At 37.5% G+C, this 23,029-nt stretch overlaps 1 protein-coding gene across 9 annotated transcripts in view; it reads right to left on the bottom strand.

The window, feature by feature from the left end:
• celf1 (cugbp, Elav-like family member 1) overlaps positions 1–23,029 on the bottom strand; it is a 41,594-nt gene that overhangs the window by 6,853 nt on the left and 11,712 nt on the right. For 2 of the 9 annotated variants that reach the window (XM_067402243.1, XM_067402242.1), the window contains 14 exons: positions 20,255–20,377; positions 15,974–16,161; positions 15,558–15,640; positions 15,250–15,298; positions 13,840–13,974; positions 13,020–13,099; positions 11,421–11,582; positions 10,047–10,116; positions 9,650–9,820; positions 8,147–8,263; positions 7,626–7,814; positions 6,369–6,512; positions 6,027–6,198; positions 1,035–2,729 (listed from right to left, as the gene is read on the bottom strand). In XM_067402243.1, coding sequence (XP_067258344.1) covers positions 6,071–6,198; positions 6,369–6,512; positions 7,626–7,814; positions 8,147–8,263; positions 9,650–9,820; positions 10,047–10,116; positions 11,421–11,582; positions 13,020–13,099; positions 13,840–13,974; positions 15,250–15,298; positions 15,558–15,640; positions 15,974–16,161; positions 20,255–20,358 — 1,620 coding nt within the window. In that variant the 5' untranslated portion in view covers positions 20,359–20,377 and the 3' untranslated portion in view covers positions 1,035–2,729; positions 6,027–6,070. Of the gene's footprint in view, positions 1–398; positions 539–1,034; positions 2,730–6,026; positions 6,199–6,368; positions 6,513–7,625; positions 7,815–8,146; positions 8,264–9,649; positions 9,821–10,046; positions 10,117–11,420; positions 11,583–13,019; positions 13,100–13,839; positions 13,975–15,249; positions 15,299–15,557; positions 15,641–15,973; positions 16,162–20,254; positions 20,439–23,029 lie in introns of those variants that run through there. The other 7 variants (XM_067402245.1, XM_067402248.1, XM_067402244.1 and 4 more) reach the window with 7 other exon arrangements.

Below are 23,029 nucleotides of genomic sequence, written 5' to 3'. Positions count from 1 at the left end.
ACTTATGTTCAAAGTGAAATTACACTGAAGCATTTCTACATTTGTACAAAATACCACCTGGTATTGATAGACCACACTTGTGAGTCATTGACCACAGCAAAAATATCTGTCTAAAACATTTTAAAATTAATTAAAATTAAAATTTCATCCCTGCTCTCCCCTACACAATGATTTAACCCTTGACCTATGAAATGTAGTTTGATATATGGTCCCTTTAAGTGATGTCAAAGAAAATACAAAATGACTACTTTGTTGATGTAATGACTGTTAATATTCTTTTGAACTTCATCATGAACTCTTAAAGTTCAGGTTCTGGTTCTTGTCTATATTGTAATACAACACAGTATAGGTCATATTTTACAAACAAATTCAAAATGTTTAATAGCTATATTCGAGCTTGAATTGTCATATTAGTTCTTCATTATTGCAGATGAGATGGTAAAGGGTAACTGTTCCTGAATCAGTCTTCATCTCAGTCATCATCCCAGTCAGCTTTTCCATGCTTTGAGTTTGCACAATACAGGACTCTAAAAACAACCTGAAAAGTGTACAAATAGTATAATTTGTTTGATCGGTCTATGGCTAGCATATAAATAACTGATTAATTACAATAAATTTGACTGTAGCAACTACTGCAAACTTTAAATCTAGGGTGTTCATTCTAGACTTTAACGTTTAAGTACAATGAAACGTGAATCAAGAGATGTCAAACTATTCAATGAAAAAAATAATTAAAACCATGTGCATTTCTACCATTTTAAATTGAGAAAACGAATGAATTCAGACACAATGTGTGTGAATCTTTTCAAACAGTTTAATCATACATAAACTAAAGATAAACTACCAGATGACTGTATGTGTCCACTTTGCTAGATTGCTGTAGAGACAGTAGCATGAAATCCTGAACCAACTTAATACAACACACTTGTTTCAGACATCTAATAAATTCTGCACTCTCTACACTTCCAATGAAAACCACACAACTTGAATGACAAAAGGACTAAAAAAAAAAAAAAACCTCCCGTTAAAGGCTGTTTTGTGGAGTTGATTTTTTTTTTTTTTTTTGTAGTTTGGTTATTTTGTACAGGTTGATGTTTGGACATGGTGTTACAGTCTACATGCTTCCACTTACTGGGACTTACATTGTGAAACAACTTATGAAGTAGAAAAGGCAAAATCTGTACAAATCTTAAATGTTAAATACAATCACTCTGTACCAGTAATGACAAACATCCCACAGGAAATTTTCTCAGAATACATATAAACTCACAAAACAGCAGCTTAAAATCTAAATAGAAAACAACCACCTCAACTCCCAATTAGATTAGTCTGTCAGAATACATTTTAAAAACAAAAAAACTTTAGCTCTTCATCCATGGAGACATGTTGGACATTAGAGGGTTGCCTCTCAAACTAAAGGTTTAGGGGGCAAAGCTGCAGTTGAGCTCTACCAATCAGTCCAGAATTCCAGAACTTCACAACTTGTACAGATGCCAGTATAGGTAAGAAAGAAGAAAAAAAAATGCCTGCAAGCTGAGTGTAAAACAGACCAACTGTATGGTTATAACAAATTAACTGAACAACATCTTAAAAGGAGCTTGTGTTTTTGCTGTTGTAGGCACAATCATTTATATTTAAGGACTCATTTGAAAACCACTTCAATTTGTGTAACAAGTATACATTAAAATCTCACTTTAACCCATAACCTAAACACACACTGTATTGTTTTTGTTTGCTTTTTTAAAATCATAAACCATCAAAATGAGACCACATGTCATTGTAGCAGGAGCCATGGACATGATGTGAATCATACTGCAAATGTAACCAACAGCAACATGCAAAACTTTTGGCACCACTTTATTCATCTTGACTCTTTGAAACAGAACTAGATCACATTTTGCTGAGGATTTCAGTGCACTTACAAAAAAACAAAAAAAAAAAAACAACAACATGCATGCTTAATATTTACCTGTGACAAGAAATTCAACTCTGCTCATTCTATGCATTATTTCAGACTAATCCTGATTTTCACACAATAAAGAAATGAAAAACATGTGCCTATGTTGGCTCGACACACAAAGAAGAAAAAGGCATTTCAAGTGTCTATTGTAATGTCACTCGGTTAATAAAAACTCCCAAAATTACATCATGCCAACTAACCTAACACAAAATTACAAAGTTTATCCTCAATTTCAGCAAAATGTGACGAAAACTTCCTCTAAAAAGGTTTAGAACTAACAAGTGAGAGAAAGGGAAACACACCCACACTTGAACACACAAAAGTGATTCTATAAACTGAATGGCTGCTTTGAGAAAAAAAAAAACAACAAAACAATTAGAAGCGCTAGGAAGACTGCTTAAAACAATAAAAATCGATAAAGAAAAATCTGAAAAATTAAACAATGAAAATTAAAAGCTTCTGCAAAAATCTAGTGGTTATGTTTGAACGTTCTAGAAAAATAGACTCTTTGCTCAGAACAATTTTCATGAAACTTTTTACACTTTTAGCAGTCTTTCTAACGCTCCCTATTGGCAGCACAAATGACAGAAATGAACATCACACAAAGAAACAAACAAAATAAGTAATCAATAAGCGTCAAAAGTTAACAAAAAGGTCAAGTGTGAAATTTCAAGCGTCAGAGAAGCGAAGAGGACAACGGACTGGACGATGAACTTTTGACGTCACATCGACATGCTAGGCAAACGATGACAAACGGGCACGAAGATATCTAGAACAAAAACAAAAAAAACGAATAACAAACCTAGGTTAAAGCACAACGGAAAAAGGAGAAGGGATGAAAAAGAAAATCATGAATGATTATTTTTACAATGGGGGGGGGGGGGGTGCTTTCAAAGATGCACATGATCTAAACACAAAACATTGAATGCAACACAGGAAACAATGAAGTGGGAAGAAAGAGGGAAAGGTAAGCACCATGCCAATAGTGAACAAAGGGATTAACATTAAACAACATCGAGAAAACACAACCTGCCTACTATAGCTACGACAACAACATTTGAACTCAAGTGAAAATGTTCAACTTCTCACAACCACATTTTGATTTTAGACCAAGGGAAAGAGAGAGAAACGAACAGAAAAATTGTGCTTCAATGTTTCAGCTCTTTCAGTGAAAGTCTTTTTATTTTGTGCTTCAACTTTGAATTGTGTGGGACTGTGGAATAATGCATATTTGGAGCTGCTCATATTGGTTCTTATTCACAAAACACCTGCCATGGGTAACACAAATTTGGCTACATTGAACTCTGAAGGACAACAACATGATGGGACACAGAGCGAGTAACAGAATATCATCGTTAAACGTGTACACAAATTTAAGACTTGATGTGTTTGGCACATATGTGGAACTACTCTGCACCTGTGAGCTCTTAAGGCGCACAAATATGCAGACCTTTACAAACGCCAGTCAACCTGCTCTGGATAAAAGAAACAAAACTATGAAAAGATTCTGTCTAACAAACAAAAATCCCTGCCTAGAACAAGTTCACAAGAATCTTTGGATTGTTCAAAATGGTGATTCGTGGTGCAACTCGGACATCTCTGAGGCCTTCGCATTTTTCTTCCACTAAATGGTTTTTGTATTTAGTTTTTGCATGTAAATCATGTATTTATTTGAACAGAGGCACAGATCAGGGACTGGGCATTCCCTGCACTAGCATCTAAAGGCTTTAAGAGGGGCTTCACACCTGGGTTCAGTCTAAAGCGTCTCTAACGTATCAAACTAACTGAAAGGCATACAGACCGGCATATCTGTACAAGTCGCAGTAGTGGCACACATTTCCTCACCTGGATTGAGAAGTGTGTCCGTACTTGATGATAATAGAAAGATTGTGAGGTTAACAAGAATTGGCTTATTTGCAATTAAATCAGTGAAAATAAAAAGCACCATTAATAAATACAAGCATGTCAAACAGTGATGACAATAGTGAGGTAAATGTCAAAAAAAAAAAAAAAGTTCTAATACAATTTTTACTAATTGCAATTCCGAGCTCAAGTTATGCTGTGAGGAAATAAATGAATGACTTTTGATTAAAGCACATTTCAGCATTTGTCATTGCACATATAATTGTACTTAGTTTAGAGATATTACACTGAGTGAGAACTCAAGACTGAACCATGGATCTGCTTCAGACTTAAAAAAAAAAAAAAAAAAAAAAAAAAAAAAAAATTGTTTTTTCTAAACAGACGACACTACAACTAGTGAAAAGGGCCACACATCAGTCGTTTAAACAATCAGTGAATGTATCCACAAAACTTCACATAAGGATTCTACAAAAACACTGTTGAATTTTTGAGTGATTTTTTTAAACAACCGTTTTAATTCAGAGAAATTATTTAGGCAATATTATAAAACCTCTATAAAAATAGAAAAGGCATAATAGGTTAAGTAATATACACTATCTGGATAATGTTTTCTTCTCAATTTCCATAAAAACAATCTTCTCACCTAACAACCCTGCAGGACTCAGATTGGCATTAACATTTGATTACGTTTGAACACTTATTTACTGCCATTATCAGCTAAAGCAAGCTGCATGGAGTAACTCGAATACACGATCACAAGGTCAACTTTGAGTCTGATGAGTCTCAATATACCAGAGTACAAGAGACCACCTGCATAAAAATAAAATACTTCTTGAACTCTCCCCACAAAATGTTGGGAAACTAACTTTCAAAAAGTCAAATTATTCGGACAATTAAGTGGCCTTAAATTCAGCACTTGTAAACTTCCTTCGTTCTGTTCTTGGCAATATCATCTCTCACTGTTTTCCAGATTGCAAATATTGCTAAATGCTTCAAGACCAACCTCTTGAATTGAGGTGTTGGATAATGTATCAAATGACCATCAAAATAAAAAGTCATGTTGTAGATTGTGTCTTTGCTCAAAAAGTCTATACAAATGCCATTTATAACCATATGTTGCTACCATGTGATTCTTCAGCAACTTCCAAAGAATAGAAATAATAATCGTGGGTCAAAAAAAAACAAAAAAACAAAACATTTTGCTTTTGTTTGAGGCTTTTAAGAAAGGATTCATGAACTGAAATTAAGCACTCCATCACTTATTTCATCATCAAGGTATTCTCCTGTGCCAGGCGAGAATAATGGGCAAGTAGTTTTGGTCTGACAGAATGGTGAGAATGTCCTGAGAGTAAGTGTAGCATCTCCAGCGAACTAGCAATACTGAATGAACCAGCATGTGATATAATACCCTTGCTTAGTGTTTGTCTTTTTAGAATGTAAAAATATGAATGTGAATAAAAACAAGCAAAAAGCATCATCATTACTGTTGTTAGCTAAGCCCTCCAACAGAATACATAAAACAGACTTTGAAGCAATGTTACATCACCCTCATTGTGAAGACACAGATACATTAAAAAATAAATAAATAAATTAGTGAAATAAATAAATGAATTAAATAAAAAGGCATCCATGAAAACAGAGTCTAGTGGAGTGCAGCCTGAACTTCCAGATGCTCAAAACAATATTCAGGTGACCGATTGATTATCTTTTGCACCGATGCAGCAAGCCTCCATTTTCTAGAAAGGCAGCATTGTAGGAGGCTTCAGTATTACACCGTCCGAATGTACTATAAGAGTCTAGTGTAAACACAGGAGAACATCTACAGGGGCCAGACCGTGGTGATCAACAGTCTAAGGGACCGAAAGCAGTCACACAGGCTGGCTTTCATTGTGCAACATCCTTTGACGCAAGATTTAGATTTATACACAGCAAACTTGTAATATGGCACAAAAAAAAAAAAAAGAAAGACTTGAGGGAAAACAGAAGATCAACAAAACAATTAGATATATAAATGTGAAAAAAAAAAAAAAACTCATTTTTCCTTGGAACAAATTCATAATGTTAACAATTTGCATGTTGTCTTTGTTTTTAAGGTTAAGAGAGAAGATATGTAGGAAAGGCCAGAGAAGTAAAAGGATTAGGAAAGGCAGGTGTTAAGGGTGGATGGGGTCATTATAACTTTCCAACGTCACACTCCACTTACCAGAAAAACATTTTCAAACCAAGTCCATTTGAGAGTAAAAGCACTCAGTATGGCTTGCTGTCATTTTTGGATCGTTTAAGTTGCACCTTCAGCCGCTTCATTCCAATCTGAAAACCGTTCATTGACTGAATGGCTGCCTGGGACGAAACTGGATTGTCGTAACTTACAAAGCCTAAAAAAAAAAAAAAAAAAAAAGAAAAGAAAAAAGACGGGGTATTAACATATCTAATTCTAATTGTTATAGTTACCCACAGCTCAGAATATACATCTAAGGACTGTTTCTGATGTCTGAACTCAAAAAACAAGGCAAGCACAGTGTTTTTGGAACAGGCCTCGACTCACCAAAACACTTGCTAAGGTTGGTCTGTTTGTCAATGAAGACCTTGGCAGAGATAACATTGCCGAAAGGCATAAACATCTGCAGCAAATCCTGATCACCAAACTCCTGTGGCAGATGGTAGATGAACAAGTTTGCTCCTTCGGGGCCTTTAGAAAGACAAAGATAAAAAGAAACAAAGATAACTTTTGACTGCCTAGCAACCTTTTTATTTCCAATGAAGGTTCAACATTTATTCTCCTTGCCTAGTTAAAAGAATAATCTGTTAAATACAACTCAAGCATGCTGCCGATAACTACAGAAAATAGAGACGCCCCCCAACTTGATAAAACTATCAGACTGGAGGGTTTGCATTTTGCTATAGCATATTTATTGCATTTAGTAAAACAGGGTTTATTGTTTGATTTGTATCATTGCATAAATTGCTCTTTTAAAGTGGGAATACATTTCTAGGTAAATGAAGGTATGTTTATGTGTTCCTGCCATAACTACCATGGGAAAGTTTTTCTTTACAAATCTTGTTATAGATTTGAAATTATAGATGTGACAAAAATTGCCTAAAAAAAAAAAAAAAAAGATAATAAATATCTGGCCTCGCTGAACTAACAGCAGCTAAAAATAGGTCTAATACACGCTACCATTCAGTAGTCTAGTGTCAGATTTTTTTTTAAACACGTTAATACATTTATTCAGCAATTAATCAGCATTAAATTCATGAAATGTGGCAAAGGCGTCTATACTTTTACAAAAGATTTCTATTTCAAATAGATTCATTCAAACTTTCTGTTCAACAAAAAATACTGAAAAAAAATTGTATTCAGGTTTCTACAAATATAGAAACTTTGTTTTCAACACTGATAATAATTGGTAACATAAAATACCAGCATAGAAATGCATGCCACAGATGATTCAGACAGGCTTGAAGTTGTATTTAACCCAGAAAGCTCCTTGAATTCATTGGCAAAGAGCTGCTGGTATGGATCTCCACATACTTTTAAACAAACCAAAAATGTAGAAAATGGACATTGTGGAGAGTGATTATGATCTCTTACCCGCACTCTGATTGGGACTTGCTGTTGCAGCATATTTAAAACAAGAATGAATCCTTAAGATGGTGATCACAAGAGCCACATCAACACACACACACACACACTGAAAAGCATCACCGGCCAACACATACCCTAAGAGCTGACCCTGCTAGCATAAACTAGCAGTTTTTCCCAAACAGCTGCTCAAAGCTGATCAGACCTCCATGTACTCACCTTCTTTCTGGCTGCCAGCGGCACTAACGTTCTGCTGGGACAGTAAACTCTGACTGTAGAGGCTAGGCAGAGCGGCAGCGGCATACTGTTGGATCCCAGAATAGGCTGCCTGAGTCAGAGCCTCCATAGTGCTGCCCGAGCCGTTAGAAAGACCTCCACTGCCTAGACCACCATTCAGAGCAGCCATGCCTGTGCAGACAGAACACAAGTGTTCAGTGCTAAAAATCGGTGTAAATGGGGTCCTAAATGTTTTGTAAATAGATGACTAAAACTACATTCTGATGAACTTCAAAATGCTCAAGATCACATGTTGATACTGTAAACACTAACACATCCTTGTGCGTTTCTGAAAATAGCAAAGGATTAAATGTATGTAGAAGCAACTTCATGTGCTTTTTTTTCCCCCTCAGTGTATTGTGATCACATCACCTGCTATGGATTTTAATAAGTTGGGTAAACAGGATCTTTAGCAGCACCACCTGACTGCATACAAAAAACAATGAATGTTTCTTCTTCCTTACTTGCTAGGGAGCTCATGTTGAGACCTGCTCCAGCGCCCGCAGCAAGAGACTGAAGAGCACCTAAAGACGCCATGGGGTTCACAGAAGAACTAGTACTGGAGGTGGGTGAGGAACCTGCTGTAAGGAGGAGAGAAAACAAGAACCAAGTCTGACACATTTTTCTAAGCCATCAGACAGTCTGCCAATTAACATGCTCTCATTACACAGACATGTAAAGCAAATGAGACAGAGAAGAAACAGCAGACAGCAATGAGAGCAGTCATATATTTCAGAGAGCAAAAAGAGAACAAGTTAAATCACAAAGACAGCATTATGAAGCAATTGATGGGAATTATCAAGAGACTGATGCATGAACAGCAAGAGATGTTTAAACAATACACAGTTGTTTACGTTTGGAGAAACTGGCAACACTTTAGGTTCAATTTGTTACCATTAACTGCCATTAACAATGAACAATTCTTTAACCAAGATTAATAAATGCGTAAATGTACATTTCTACATATGCAAATAACATCAAGCATAAACTAACATTAATTCATGGAGTATGAATGAACAAATTAACAATGAAAAAGAGTATATTTAAAATCCAATATTAAATTAAAAAACACTTTTATTGTAACTTTTGACCCTCTTCAGCTGATGCTGGGTACACAAGATAATCGGGCTGATTTTAGGCCAATTTCTTCCCTTCCGACAATCCTAGGTAATGTCCCTATTATCTTGATGGTTCTAGAGATCATCTTATCAGATTTTCCTGTGGTGTGAGGCGTGTTAAGAGTGACTGAATCTGCTTGGAAGAACGTCACCCTGTTTGTGAATCGTAAATATTCAACATGTCCAAGCAGATTCAGTCAGATCAGAAATCCTGATGTGTGGGGGGATCCCCGAGGACAAAGGCATGCACGCACACTCTGGAGATTATCACGTGATACAATATCCAATCAGAAAGCGAGCTGACAGAAGATGGAAGCATAACAAACGCAGTCATGGCACAGAACAAAGTGAAGTCTCCACGACTTCACCCATGCAACCCCTTTTCTTTTATTTTCTGTCAAAATCATTCCAAACACTATCATCGAAATTTCTTCCTGCCTTTCGTCCGCCATGTTTTATTCTAAAGTCGAGAGATTTTGCGAGATTTCCCGCATTCACAGGCTGGACTCTGATTGAAAATCTGTGTGTGTGGAGTGCGGTCTTTGTCACATGACGGCACACCACACACTTTAGGAGCAAAACGGTTAAATCAGGTTTTTTTGTCCTCATGTTTGTTGTCTCTGACATTTTGAAAATCTTTTAGTGTGTGCCCAGCATAAGATGGAAAATGGATTTATGATGTACTCTTCTTTAACATTTATGATGTTAATTAAATAAAGCAAACATTTTGAACTTTGTAAAGTAAAATTTGCTATTGGCCAGAAAACTTCCACAGAGCAATTCTATTTCACAGACTGATAAGAAGCTAATTTAAAGGACAGGAGGAGGAGATTAAAAAGCGGGACCAACCCTTGTAGGCGTCCCAGGCAGATTGAGCGTGCTGTCCGGAGGGCGTACCTGAGCTGGTGAGGACGCTGAGAGGGGAGCTGGAGGTGGTCAGAGCACTGCTACCTGTGGGTGTGGCCTGTGTAGCACTCGCTGCTGCTGCTAATGCAGCCAGATTCTGCATGGCATTCAGACCTGCCGCAGATCACAGACCATCCATAATATCAAGATTTCAAGAACTACACAACGGCACACACTTCATTCTCACCAGCATTCACATGCACAACTTCCTTTTATTGACCTAAAGCTAAGAGGCAGTCAGAACCGATGATTTTATAGGTTTGCAATACAACTGAGTAAGTGGCTAACTAACTATCATTTCTAGCAGGTCTGAGTGAAGCGAAGCCTGTCAGACTCTCACCTGACATTGGATGGAGATTGTTGAGCGCATTTCCAGAGGATGCAGACTGCTGTAGAAGCTGCAAATAAAGCTAGACATTACATCAAAACAGAGAACAGAGAGAGTCAGGACTGCATCCAGGACTGTGATGGAGAGGAGAGGAGAGGAGAGGAGAGGAGAGGAGAGGAGAGGAGAGGAGAGGAGAGGAGAGGAGAGGAGAGGAGAGGAGAGGAGAGGAGAGGAGAGGAGAGGAGAGGAGAGGAGAAATCAGGCAACAAGGCAAAATAAATACAAGCAGGAGCACGTGTGGACAAGACGGAAACAAAAAGGATTGAAATGTGGACATTCAAGAGCTATAAAGAAATTATAAGGGGACTGAGAAGAATTAGAAGGGGGTAAAGATAAAGATAGAAGAAGTTTTCACAGCACACCCATGGAGCAGCACTAACACATTCAAACAGGACTACACATCTATGCCGGCCCACATAAGGAAACAACCAATTAAACAGTAACTTTAGGAGCTTTGGGAGTAACCAATCATAGACAATCAGGATTTTGAGAAGCCAAATTAAATTCAGCTAAATATTGGCCAAACACAGACCTGCAGCCCATGTGCTTAAACACAGCAGAAAAACACAGCAACCTTTTTAAAGCAAATTGGATTCTTTGATTACAAGGCTCTCATAGAATCTAATCTAATTACTACAGATGCAAATAATAATGCATTATAGTTCGGATAAATCAAAATACATTTTGGATTGAGCTAGGGGTGTCGCAATATACGGACACTGATTAGTGAATATTTATTTAAAAAAAAAAAAAATATTGATATGTTAATACCACACCTATGATAATATCGTAATTAATCCAGAAATCTGGTTGACACTCCAACATAGGAGGTGGCGGTATTGCACCTTAACACCTGACCCGTCAGAAAAAAAAAAAGCTGACGACGCAGTTTATAGTTACTACTGCCGCACAAAATAACGTCAAGAGGAGATGACAGACGAAAGTGAGATTCTCTACCTGCACCAAAGAAAAGTGAGCTTGTTAGTGTCAGAGTTTTGGGGATTTTTGGGAACACAAAACAAACCAAGTTAAAAATTAATTTGACTGATAGCATTTGTTTTTTCTTTCTAACTTTCTATAGATATTGTGATGATAATGTTATTGTGAATTATTTTGGTTATGATAATCATTTAGTGAAACTCTGATATTGCTCCATCCCTAGATGGAGCAAAGACCAGCTCTCCTGTACTAAACTAATGTTTCATTCTGCATGTGCTTCGCGTAGTTTATGCAGTGCAGTTTGCATGTTTTAAAGAGTCCTCAACAGTGGTGCGGTTTCTACGTGCATAGACCTCAGAAGCAACATGATCTGTCCTGTGTACTCACTGCAAGGTACTGTGGCCCCAGTGAGTTCAGTCCTGTAAGGTTTCCCCACATGGAGGCAGCATTGAGCTGTTGCATCTGTTGCTGCAGCTGCTGGGTGATACGTTTCTGTTCTTTATCCTTCTGCGTGTCTGCAAACTTCACTACGATGGGAGAAGAACAGCCCTAAGGGACACATGCAAACAGAAATTAAAATGCAGCATAGAATTTAATTTACAAATAAAAAGGGAAAGTGACTAATAAAACCAACAGTATGAGTAAACAGCAAGTTATTGTGTGTTAAAGCAGCATCTCAGCCTTTCATAATACACTACTGTTCAGCTTTGGGACAGTATGATTTTTTTCTCTTTTGGAAGAAAAGTAATACTTTTGATCAATTTGCATCCTTGCTGAATGAACAACATTTATAATGTTACAAATAATTCTGTTTCAAATAAATGCTGTTCTTTTAAAGGTGCCCTTATGCTATGCCCATCTTGGCATAGTTAAATAAGAGTTCAGTACATGGAAATGACATACAGTGAGTCTCAAACTCCATTGTTTCCTCCTCCTTATATAAATCTCATTTGTTTAAAAGACCTCTGAAGAACAGGCGAATCTCAACATACCACCGACTGTGATGCAACAGTTGGGATCATTAATATGTACGCCCCCAATATTTGCATATTCCAGCTCATGTTCAAGGCATTACACAAGGGCAGCCAGTATTAATGTCTGGATCTGTGCACAGCTGAATCATCAGACTGGGTAAGCAAGCAAGAACAATAGCGAAAAATGGCAGATGGAGCAATAATAACTGACATATGATCCATGATATCATGATATTTTTAGTGATATTTGTAAATTGTCTTTATAAATGTTTCGTTAGCATGTTGCTAATGTACTGTTAAATGTGGTTATAGTTACCATCATTTATTACTATATTCACTGAGACAAGACTGTCGTTATTTTAATTTTTTTAAACACTTGCAGTCTGACTCTGTATAATTCATAAACACAACTTAATTCTTTATAAATCTCTCCAACAGTGTGTAATGTTAGCTTTAGCCATGGAGCACTATAAAACTCATTCAGAATCAAATGTAAACATCCAAATAAATACCATACTTATGCGATTAGACATGCTGCATGACGAACACTTTGTAAAGATCCATTTTGAGAGTTATATTAGCTGTGTGAACTTTGTTTATGCTGGTTAAGGCAAGCACGAGCTCCGGAGGAGGGGAGCATGAGATTTAAAGGGGCCGCAGCCTGAATCGGCACATATTTAATGATGACCCAAAATAGGCAATTCAAAAAAATGAATAAAAAATAAATAAAAATCTATGGGGTATTTTGAGCTGAAACTTCACAGGCACATTCAGGGGACACCTTAGACTTATAATACATCTTTTAAAAAGACATTCTACGGCACCTTTAAACTTTCTATTCAAACAACCCTGAAAAAAAAAAATGGAAGTAACTTATAGTTTGGTAGAATGGTAGAAACAATACTCTGCTGTATACTATGCATTGGGGCATAGGCATTTATCTCTCAAGCACAGAAATATCAAGCTGAAATGCAGAAATTGCATGAGTGTGTGTGTGTGAATGTGTCTTTACCTCCATGGTCTGTGACTGGTGCATTGATTTGATGGCAGACTGGGCCATCTGTCTCGCTGTGAATGTGACGAAGGCACAGCCTGTGGACACAGATTTGACAAGTATGAAAGATCACAAAAGGACACCAACTTCAGTGTTTAAACCATAAACATAAATCCATAAACTAGAAGTACTCATGAAACAATCATGCAGAAACACCTCATCAAAAACAGGCCCGATTCAGTCCTGGTTTCTTTGGAAAAACGGTTCGAGGGTTGCCGAGTCAAAATGGGTTGTGCCTATTACTAATGCAGTTCCTATGGTGATGGACAGTAAGTTTACTCAAGCCAATTCTAAAATAAATAGTGTGGGCATGAATGTGCGTTATGTTCCCTTGGTTACACTGTGGTTAACTTAATAGAGTTATTTTCTACTTCACAGGTAAATGACAGCTAGGAACAAAAAAAATTCCCAAATTTATGATTGATCAAAGCGAACACGTATACATTCTCAATTTGTTGCATGCAGTTACGGTTATATAACCTCTCGTATCAGTTGCCACATTGAGTTTGGGTTAAATGAAGCCATTTTCATTTGGGCCGACAGGGGTCAATTGAGTCTCATTTTTCTCTGATGGGTTGTGTCTGCAACTATTAGTTACGCATAACACTACCTCCTCGAAATAACTTAAATGAGAGAGGGCAGAGTGACTGATGAAGATGTTTATTAGTGTGCTACCAGTGCACTGAGGGAAAGACTGCAGAGGGGTCACATGATGGGTGTATAATTTCCTTTGGCTGTTGATAGTGACAGTGTAAGATGCGCTTGAGAGAGTTCTTACCGCGGCTCAGTCCGTCAGGGCCTCTAAGTATACGGCACTCCTCAATTTGACCATATGGAGAAAACATGAGCCTTATGTCATTCTCATTACACTTCTTTGAAATCATTCCAACAAACAGCTTTCTATCTTCTACCGCTGAAACAAAAGAAAAATGTGTTATGACAGCACTACCTCTGCACAGCTGTTTAACAGTCTTTGTGAACATTTCCTCAAGCAATACACTCCTGTTCAAATGTTTGGGTCCAGTAATATTTTGTAATGTTTTGAAAGAAGTCTCTTAAAGGAACACTCCACTTTTTTTGAAAATAGGCTCATTTTCCAACTCCCCTAGAGCTAAACAGTTGAGTTTTACAGTTTTCAAATCCATTCAGCCGATCTCTGCAATGATATTACACAGCGCCCGTGAGCCCCTGCTTGCACAGGGAACGTGCCTTGCAACCATGGAGACGTATGTGAGAGACGCTGCGTAATATCATTGCACTGCTGCAGCCATGGAACAGCAGCAAAGTTCCTTGATTATTACGCCTGAATGAGAGTATAGTTCCTAGCCATATCAGCCTAGAAAATCACAACTTTTTATTTTCCGTCGGCCTTAGTACACGATTTAACTACAGAAGAGTCAAGTTTTAAATAGGAAAAATATTAACACTCTTTGGTCATTTTTAAGCGCGATGCTAACGGTCTAATCAGATTCAATGAACTATGCTAAGCTATGCTAAAAGTGGTACCGCCAGAACCGGAGATCGGCTGAACGGATTCGAAAACGGTAAAACTCAACTGTTTAACTCTAGGGGAGTTGGAAAATGAGCCTATTTTCAAAAAAAGTGGAGTGTTCCTTTAAGCTCACCAAGAACACATTTATTTAACTGAAAATACAGTAACTGTAATATTGTGAAATATTATTTCAAATCAAAATAACTTTAGCAAAGCAGAAATTTATCACTAATATGATTTTTCACAAACAGTGTTGCCAATTTAGCGATTTTGTCACTAGATTTAGTGACTTCCCCCCCCCCATTTTTTTTTTTTTTTTTTTTTTTTTTTTTTAAGTTTAGGGACAAAACTAGCAACTTCTTGGATAAACCTTATCTAGAGTCTTATTTTGCCCACTGATCTATATTCATATTTATATAGATCAATGAATTTGCAATTATGATGTAATCTAGTGATATTTAGCTACCAGTTTTAGCTACTTTCAATTGAAAGCAGTTGGCAATACTGTTCACAAATCATTCTAACATACTAATTAGCTGCTCAAGAAAATGTATTAAATATTGAAAACAGTTATGCTGCTTAATTTTTGTAAAACTGTGATACATCTCTTTCAGGATTCTTTGACTGACCCTAAAATTTTGAACAAAGGTGTATATGAACGTTGTTGTAATACTGTAGTAAATTCAAGTCACTCACCATTGTTTTTTTCACTGTCTGCAGGCTTCATCTGTATGGGATGATGCATCTGTACAGAAAAAAAAAAAAAAAAAAAAAACCTTAACACTGACATTTCCCAGCCCCCCAAGAGAAATTAGCTGTTTGAAAAGCTTTAACAGTTCCTTTGGGTGTACTGAAAAAGCTTTTATAAAAGTGTTAATACATGTGTAGATTTGATGCATTTTAAAGAGCAATAAATATCAGAAGGCCAGCTCATCTGATGACACACATGATTGAGGATTAATGGATTATTTATACAATAAAATAAAAGTAGATCCTTTTCTCACCCCTGGAAGAATCTTCATGTTGTGAAGGGCATTTTGTGCTTCTAATGCAGATTTACGGGTGTAATATGTGACAAAACAACAACCTGCAAATGCAATAAATGGTCTATGAACCATGACCAAGATGACAACATTTCCACTGAGACCAATCTCTAGAACTCCGTTCCAAATCCTAGTGAGCAGCATTTTAAGGAATTGTTGGCACGTTCCCTACATGAGGACTGTTCCAAAAAGTAACACAATTACAACTTAAGCAACTTAATTACACTGCTGCATAAGACAAATTGTTTAAGTCTTTTTAAGCAGCACTGCATGTGTGTGTGCTATGAGCTCACTAGGTTTTGGAAGAGACTATAGAAGTCTTTAGAGTGACTGACATAGAACATCTCAATCTACAATGTACTGACTGTCAAGTATACCTTTACTCTGTGGGGGGTTCTGACTCCTGTCTCGAAGAACATTGATTTCATAAACTGCACCATAGGGCTCAAACAGCTCACGCAGCTGATCCTCTGACCACGTCCGGGGGATCTGACCCACAAACATCTTTATAGCATCAATGTCGGGCTGGTCTGGGTGGTCCAGAGACCCATTCATCTTCTTGGTTCTACAGAAAAGAAAAAAAACTAAGTCTGCTTGGCGAGTCTTAAGGACATGGCCCTCATTGTCTCCAGTTTCTCTGACAGATGATGATACTCAAACACATTGCATATCAAAAGGATCTCATATCGTGCCCACTGCCCAAGTATGAAAACCCAAAATTACCACTAGCCTTATCTACCAACAGCGCACCAGTATTAGGACTGATTGGTCTGGCTGATTAATTGATTGATCGTTTTTTGGACTGAGCTTTGAATTGCCAAATAACCGTTATCACTCGGTCAGCTTTGTAAATATAAAATGTATTTGCTCAGCACCAGTATCATCCATTGAAAAGCCCATATTGGTTGACTGGTCCATACTCAAACATGATTATTCAGATACAGTTTCTTTTAAATTTTGATTCGGTTTGAAACTGTAGCTGTGAATAAAAATTGTAAATGCTGCAGAGCAGTGGTGTAAAATGGTTCACTTATTAAAAAAAAAAAAAAAAAAAAAAAAAAAACTTGACTTAAATGTTACTTTTGCCTTATGTTTACAAGCTAATGCAAGCTAGCAGAAAACACAGTCCTAAAGCATTCACAGCATTATAATTCTTCAGCCATTACGTGAAGTGCAAACATAAGAGTAAAACATATGAAGCCTTAAATGGCTACACAAGATTTCGGGCAAACAATAATTGAAAAATGTTCATGCACTAATAGTTTACAACTAACTGGATTTTAAGTCGTGATGAAACAGAAGCAGCGACATTTTCTTACATATCGTGACAAACATCCGAGTGTAAGATTATCAAAAAAAAAAGGATTTGTTCTATAAATCAGTTGTTGATTGTTGAAACGTGGGTGTTGCACTCAAAGAGACAAAAATAAGACATTGATTAACCATTACAAGGCCTCATTTAAAAAAAAAAAAAAAAAAAGACAGAGAGACAGAGAGAGAGAGAGAGAGAGAGAGAGAGAGAGAGAGGGAGAGAGAGAATGAAACAATATTCACAAAAACATGGATTTAGAAAATAGATTTGGACTTAAATCAATAACCTGTTAGTGTTCCACTGTACCACCCACAGTACACATACTTTTCAAAAGAGACCAAAACCATGCATATACTCCAAATGGTTCAAGAACAGCATGCAATTTACTTTCGGTATGCCTTTTTTTAGGCCAATTTTACAGGAATGCTAAGGGGATAAACTACAAAAAAAGGATATCAAAAAGAGAAAAGAAACTTTCAGATATCAAAAAAAAATTATATATATAAATATTATATTAATATATATTTATTTATTTATTTATTTATCAAAGTCTATGATGAGAATGAGTTAAAAGACAATACTGCTTGACAGAGCGGAGCATGAGGGAAAGCAGCGAGTGACGTCACTGGACAGGCCTGAAGCACAGCTTCATCACTCTCTTTAGCAGCTGCTGATTAGTGGAGTGACAGATCACTTTAAGAAAACACAGCATTGTCCTGCTGACAAAGAGCAGCATTAGCCAGCAGCTAAAAGCCAGATTAATGGCTTTTATTGATCAGAGGACAGCAGAGCTTATAAAACCTTCCACTTTGTCGATTTTCCAGCAACCAGAACTTGTTCAGACAAGCAGATAACAGATTCTCGAAGATCATCCAATCTGCGCCAGAGGAACACTGGGTGTTGTTCACTGGGATGAAAACATTTTAGGACTGAAAATTCTTTCCAAGTGAACTGACCAGTTCCTGACTGTTGGGAAGAAGCCAGTCAAAAAACATCAGAACACAATGTTGGAGATTCTACTGATTCAACAAAAACTACTAAACCTGAATGGAAGAACAATCTGACAAACAAGAAAGAGATAATCAAGGTGGTAGTCATCTCTTTCCCACTGACGCAAATTAATATGAATAGTATATCAATGCAGCCTTCAATCTGAAGACTATTAGCAACAATGAACTCTGCATCTTACATAAATAACACAAAAAGAACAGAGAAGGCAATTTACCTTTAGCTCTAGCTCTGTCAACAGTTTCTAGCCCTGTTCTTGGTTAAATTGTTCCCCTTGAGTTTGTAAAACCTCACAGTGAGAATCACAAACAACCCTTGTGACTTTAATAAGACAAAACACTGAAACGTTTTATTGAAGCATCCTGCTACAGCAAAGAATGAACTCTTGTATTTCATATGTAAACCTATATATAATATCAAGGGCAATACATCTTATTCTATAACAGACACAGAACAGCCACTCAAGATGGCAGAGCAAGAGGTAAAACAAGGATTTCACTTTTCTTTTGTTGAGAATGTTAAACTTAACCTGATCATCATGAGTGAATTAATCATTGACTATGAGAAATATTTCCAAGATGAGACCACACAAACAAGAATTTATAATGCTTCAATCATATTAAAAATCTGGAGAGTAGGATGTTTTATATCCTTTTTATATGTTTTTCTTGGGCAGCAGTACAGAGATTATGAAATGTCCAAATACAGTCTAATAATACAGTCTAATAATATAAAAACAATGTTTTTACTACAGGATTATGTTGTAAACATGAACTAGCATCCCTCACTGTAGACTTCTAATGGCATTGACTTTCAGCTCCTTAACACTGAAAATACTGCCTGACATTTATAATCACTGGCCTTTCAGCTCAGAATAAGTAGCAAACAAACCATTAAATCACTCATTAGATTTCACAAACCATCCTAATTAATGAAATTAAACAGTCCCTGAACTTAATAAAAATATATTCCACCTTTAATGCAGTCAACATCTATCAAAAGGAGAACTTAAGATATCAGAGTGAAACCCAAATCAAGTTATGCCAAGCTGAACAGTCTGTACTCACACTGGGTTGGAACTCAAACTGCAATGGTCCACCATCATCTCTGGTAGAAAATCCAGCTTAAAGGAAGCCATTTTCTTCAGCACTTCACCAATCAGTAAGTCTCAAATGAACACTGACAGAATCCACAAAAACAGCAGACTTGTTCACACTTAAACACTAAAACAGCCACAGCAACTTTCTGTCAAGTACAATGTCTCTCAAGGTTCAGAAGTCGTAAGAAGTGACATGGGAACAGCTGGGAGAGAAAGGAAAGCGTACACCTCATGGAGGCTGATTAGACCCCACAAAACTCAAATCGACATGGAGCAAAGAGAGACAACGATGAGGCTCGGCACTGTGCTGGATGACAAACACAGGCCGTAGCTCTGGTCACTGGGCTGGGACTGAGGATTAGGACAGGCCCGACAGGCAACTAAAAGCTGCACCCCTGCTCCCACAAAGGAAAGTGCTGATGGAGGGGGACTTTTTTGTGAGTTTTTCTCTTAGCAAAGCAGAACGGAGTGCAGTGTCAGATAAATAAAGTGTCAGATTGATGCTGATAAGCGTGAGTGAGCGGCAGGAATGAATGGGGACAGGCAGCTCTCTGGTAATCCCTGAGCTGAAGAGCCCCCAGGACACAATCGTGTTCCGGCAGCGGGCCACGAACAGTGCACTGTTCCAGCATGGAGGGGTGGCGGAAGAGAGGGAGGAACGGGCTGCTATAGGGTCATGCAACAAGGGTCATGTTATAAGCTCGCAGTAAAAGGCGTCAAACAAAACAAGCTACAGGCAGGCTGAGGTCTACTATTTGGTCTTGTTTAGCACAAAAACACCAATGGTACAACAAATAACATTAAAACAACACCTTAATTGCAAAAAAATAAATAAAATAAAAACAAGGTATATAGTTCATAAACTACTTATTCATTTTAGAAAATGTAAATAAATAATTTATACAAGAACGTATAAAAGAACAGGCTTCCAAAAATGTTTTAGCAATTAATCAGAAGGTAATCATTTTTTCTTCATCAACGGTCTGTCAGATATTTAAATAGGCCATGATGACATCATCGCTAGTCATGCAGTGACATCTGGTGTGCTGCTCACTGCAGGTATGCTTACCATTTAGAAAAAGGAGCAATGACAAAGTAAGAGCAAGTAATTTTTTCTTCTCATTTTAGCTTCAAAGAGAAGCTGCTTGAAAGACTTGTTTCCCACTGAGGGAAAACCTGTAGATGGAGGGTATCCTCACACCCCTGGGGTAAAAGGATGTGGAGTGTATGTGTTCTTACCCGCCAAGGGCAGGTACTTCCACAGCAGGAAGGGAAAGCTCGCATTGAGGTTGCCCGATCTGCGCTGTGGTCAGGTAGAGGGCTTCAGCGTCGATGCTATCCATCCAGTGACTTTGTTAAATGCTACAGAAACACACCAAACATTACAGGACACACACATCAGACACACACAGGTAAACACAAACTGGAAGGGAAAAAGAAAGAACAAGAGAGACGTCTTCTGACAGAATAGACAGCATGCAAACCTCATGTCACAAAAACTGCATGCACACAGAAAACACATGTAGGAGAGTGAGAAGGCACTTCCTGGATGATCTGTACATAATCATGTAAATGACAGACTATAATCTGAGAGGAAGCTGTTCTCACTTTCATTGGAGGTAATCAGTTTGTAGAAGCTCAAACGCAAAGGTTTTTCACATTCAAAGGGAAAAAAAAATTGGTCTCCATAGGTCAGAATTCATTAAATTAGAATTCAAGCTCAGACCAAACCAGATGTTAGGCCCAAAGTATATTTTTCAATGTACTTTGCTGTAACAGCACTGTGTAAAATATTCTTTCTCTGTTGAGAAGAAAAATATAAAGTCTCACATACACAACCAGTAGCAAAAAAGATTCACATATCAGATCAAATATATCAGGTCATATCAGGTCAAAGTAAATACAACGGATACATCAGTAACATAATAGCAGTGTTTATAATACAGACAGAAATAGTGCATAGGCTCACTATCAGGGTGAAACAACCAGGAACATTGTGCCAGGCCGTGTAATAACAGGGGCCTTTAACAACAGACTTTAAAACAATACGCATCATATATTTGCTAACTTTGTAAATAGTTAGAGGAAAAACTGGGCATCATACACTAAATGACTAAGGACCACACCGTATCAGACTTTCAAGTCATTACCAACAGAACAAACTCACTCAAAAACATGTGCTTTGTTGCTAGGAGACGCGTAACAAATGAAAACAATGTGTTCTAAAATCAGCTCATTATCAAAAATGTTTTATAACCTCCAACTAGATGAAATCAAACTTCAAAGCTAAAAAAGAAAGTTGTCAAAAGAACCAACTTCGGTACCATTCAGTACTGAAATTTAAAAAAAAAAAATAAAAAAAAAAAAAATAACGCTTTGAGCGCCGTTGAGCGGATTCGTAAACACCTCTGATTGGCCATTGTGTTCATGCGCTCATCAGATAGGTCTGTGATTGGCTACAATGATCAACGCACAGGAGTGTTTGAAAGCACACCGTAGAATTTGAAATTCAACAATGGCCAATCAGAGGGGTTTACGAATTTGCTCAGCGCTCAAAGCATCATATTTTTTAAATTTCAGTACTGACATGGTAGCGAAGTCGGTACCTTTCACAACTCAGCTCAAATCTGCAGACTGACTCCAACTTCTGACAACTAGCATCAACTTGTCCATACTGTAAATCAGGGCAAAAATCTGAGCAACAGTCATGTAGTGTATTCCAGCCATTAAAACAGCAAATGCAACATTTAGGTGGAAAAAAAACTAGCTTGATACCAAAAGGCTACACTATTTCTGAATTACAACTAGTAGCGCCACAACTTTTGGTTAGCTGCCTGCTTCCCAACACTGTGCACATCAATAATACATCTTCCCGTGCCATGCATCTGTGCCATGCAGCTGAGATGTGGCTTCTGACCCTGGGAGCGTAGCAAGGGTGCTCCAAGACCACAGGCTATACCATGTTTTAATGACTGCTGTGCTGAGTGATTATGTGGCTTATTCATGGACTGTCTATGTAAGGCAGTGTTATAGGCCTTTGGGGTGGAAGGGGAGGAGGAGGAGGAGGGGAGGGAGGCAGAGCATATGGTCAGCACAGTTCATCTAACAACAAACTCACTCTCGAACACCGGCACAGACAGAGAGCACTGTGGACAAATGGAGTTATACCGAAGCATCTGGAACGACCCAGCAGCTGAGAATACAACACACACACACACACACAGCTGACTGATCAGAGAAAGGGGTATAGATGGACATTTATGAACCACACATCAGTATAAGGCACTAGGGGTGGTGAGAGAGAGAGGAAAAAAAAACAAAAAACAAAAAAAAGACTTTCATCTGAATCACAATTCTGTCCTCTACCGAATAAAATCGATTCATAAATATTCTAAATAATATGTTGTTGACGGAACAAAGAACACAGCAACACCAGGACAGTTTAGATCGTGCACAGGCTTGCAACAGGTGACAACTTACTTACTTGACAACAATAGGTCCAATATCAATATTAAATTAATATCATTAAATGTATAATTCCAGGCACACATCAAGCTTTTTTGTATTTTTTTTTTTTTTTTTACACACGTGCATTCAACGTGGTGGTAACGAACAATACCTGATATAAAAGTGAATTAAGATATCCTGTATCTGAGGCTGAACCACTAAATATTGAGAATGCAACAGGGCGCCAAGTATTATATATTTCTAACTCCAAAAGATCAACCACTGATCAGAACCAGCTGATAATCACATTTTAAATGATGCACAAGACTCACGCATGCTCACATGTAAAAGGCTGAGCAGCGGCAGCGTCTCAGTCTCCACCGGGCTTGAGTAAATAATAATGCAGTTCACCTTATAATGAAGCAGACTACCTTATTAAATAACTACTAACAGTAGCTGCTTTTCAGTTTGCATACTACTGCTTTCCTTCTATTCTCTTCCCTCTCTTCATTAAGGCCTCAGTGAAGGGTTGCCAGATATCACAAAAAAAGCAAAACAAGCCCCTTA

Source organism: Chanodichthys erythropterus, chromosome 11, assembly GCF_024489055.1.
Source record: "Chanodichthys erythropterus isolate Z2021 chromosome 11, ASM2448905v1, whole genome shotgun sequence".
In the NCBI taxonomy this organism is placed as follows: Eukaryota; Metazoa; Chordata; class Actinopteri; order Cypriniformes; family Xenocyprididae; genus Chanodichthys; species Chanodichthys erythropterus.
Note: the sequence above shows the minus strand (reverse complement) of the source record. Positions and strands in the feature narration are given on the sequence as shown.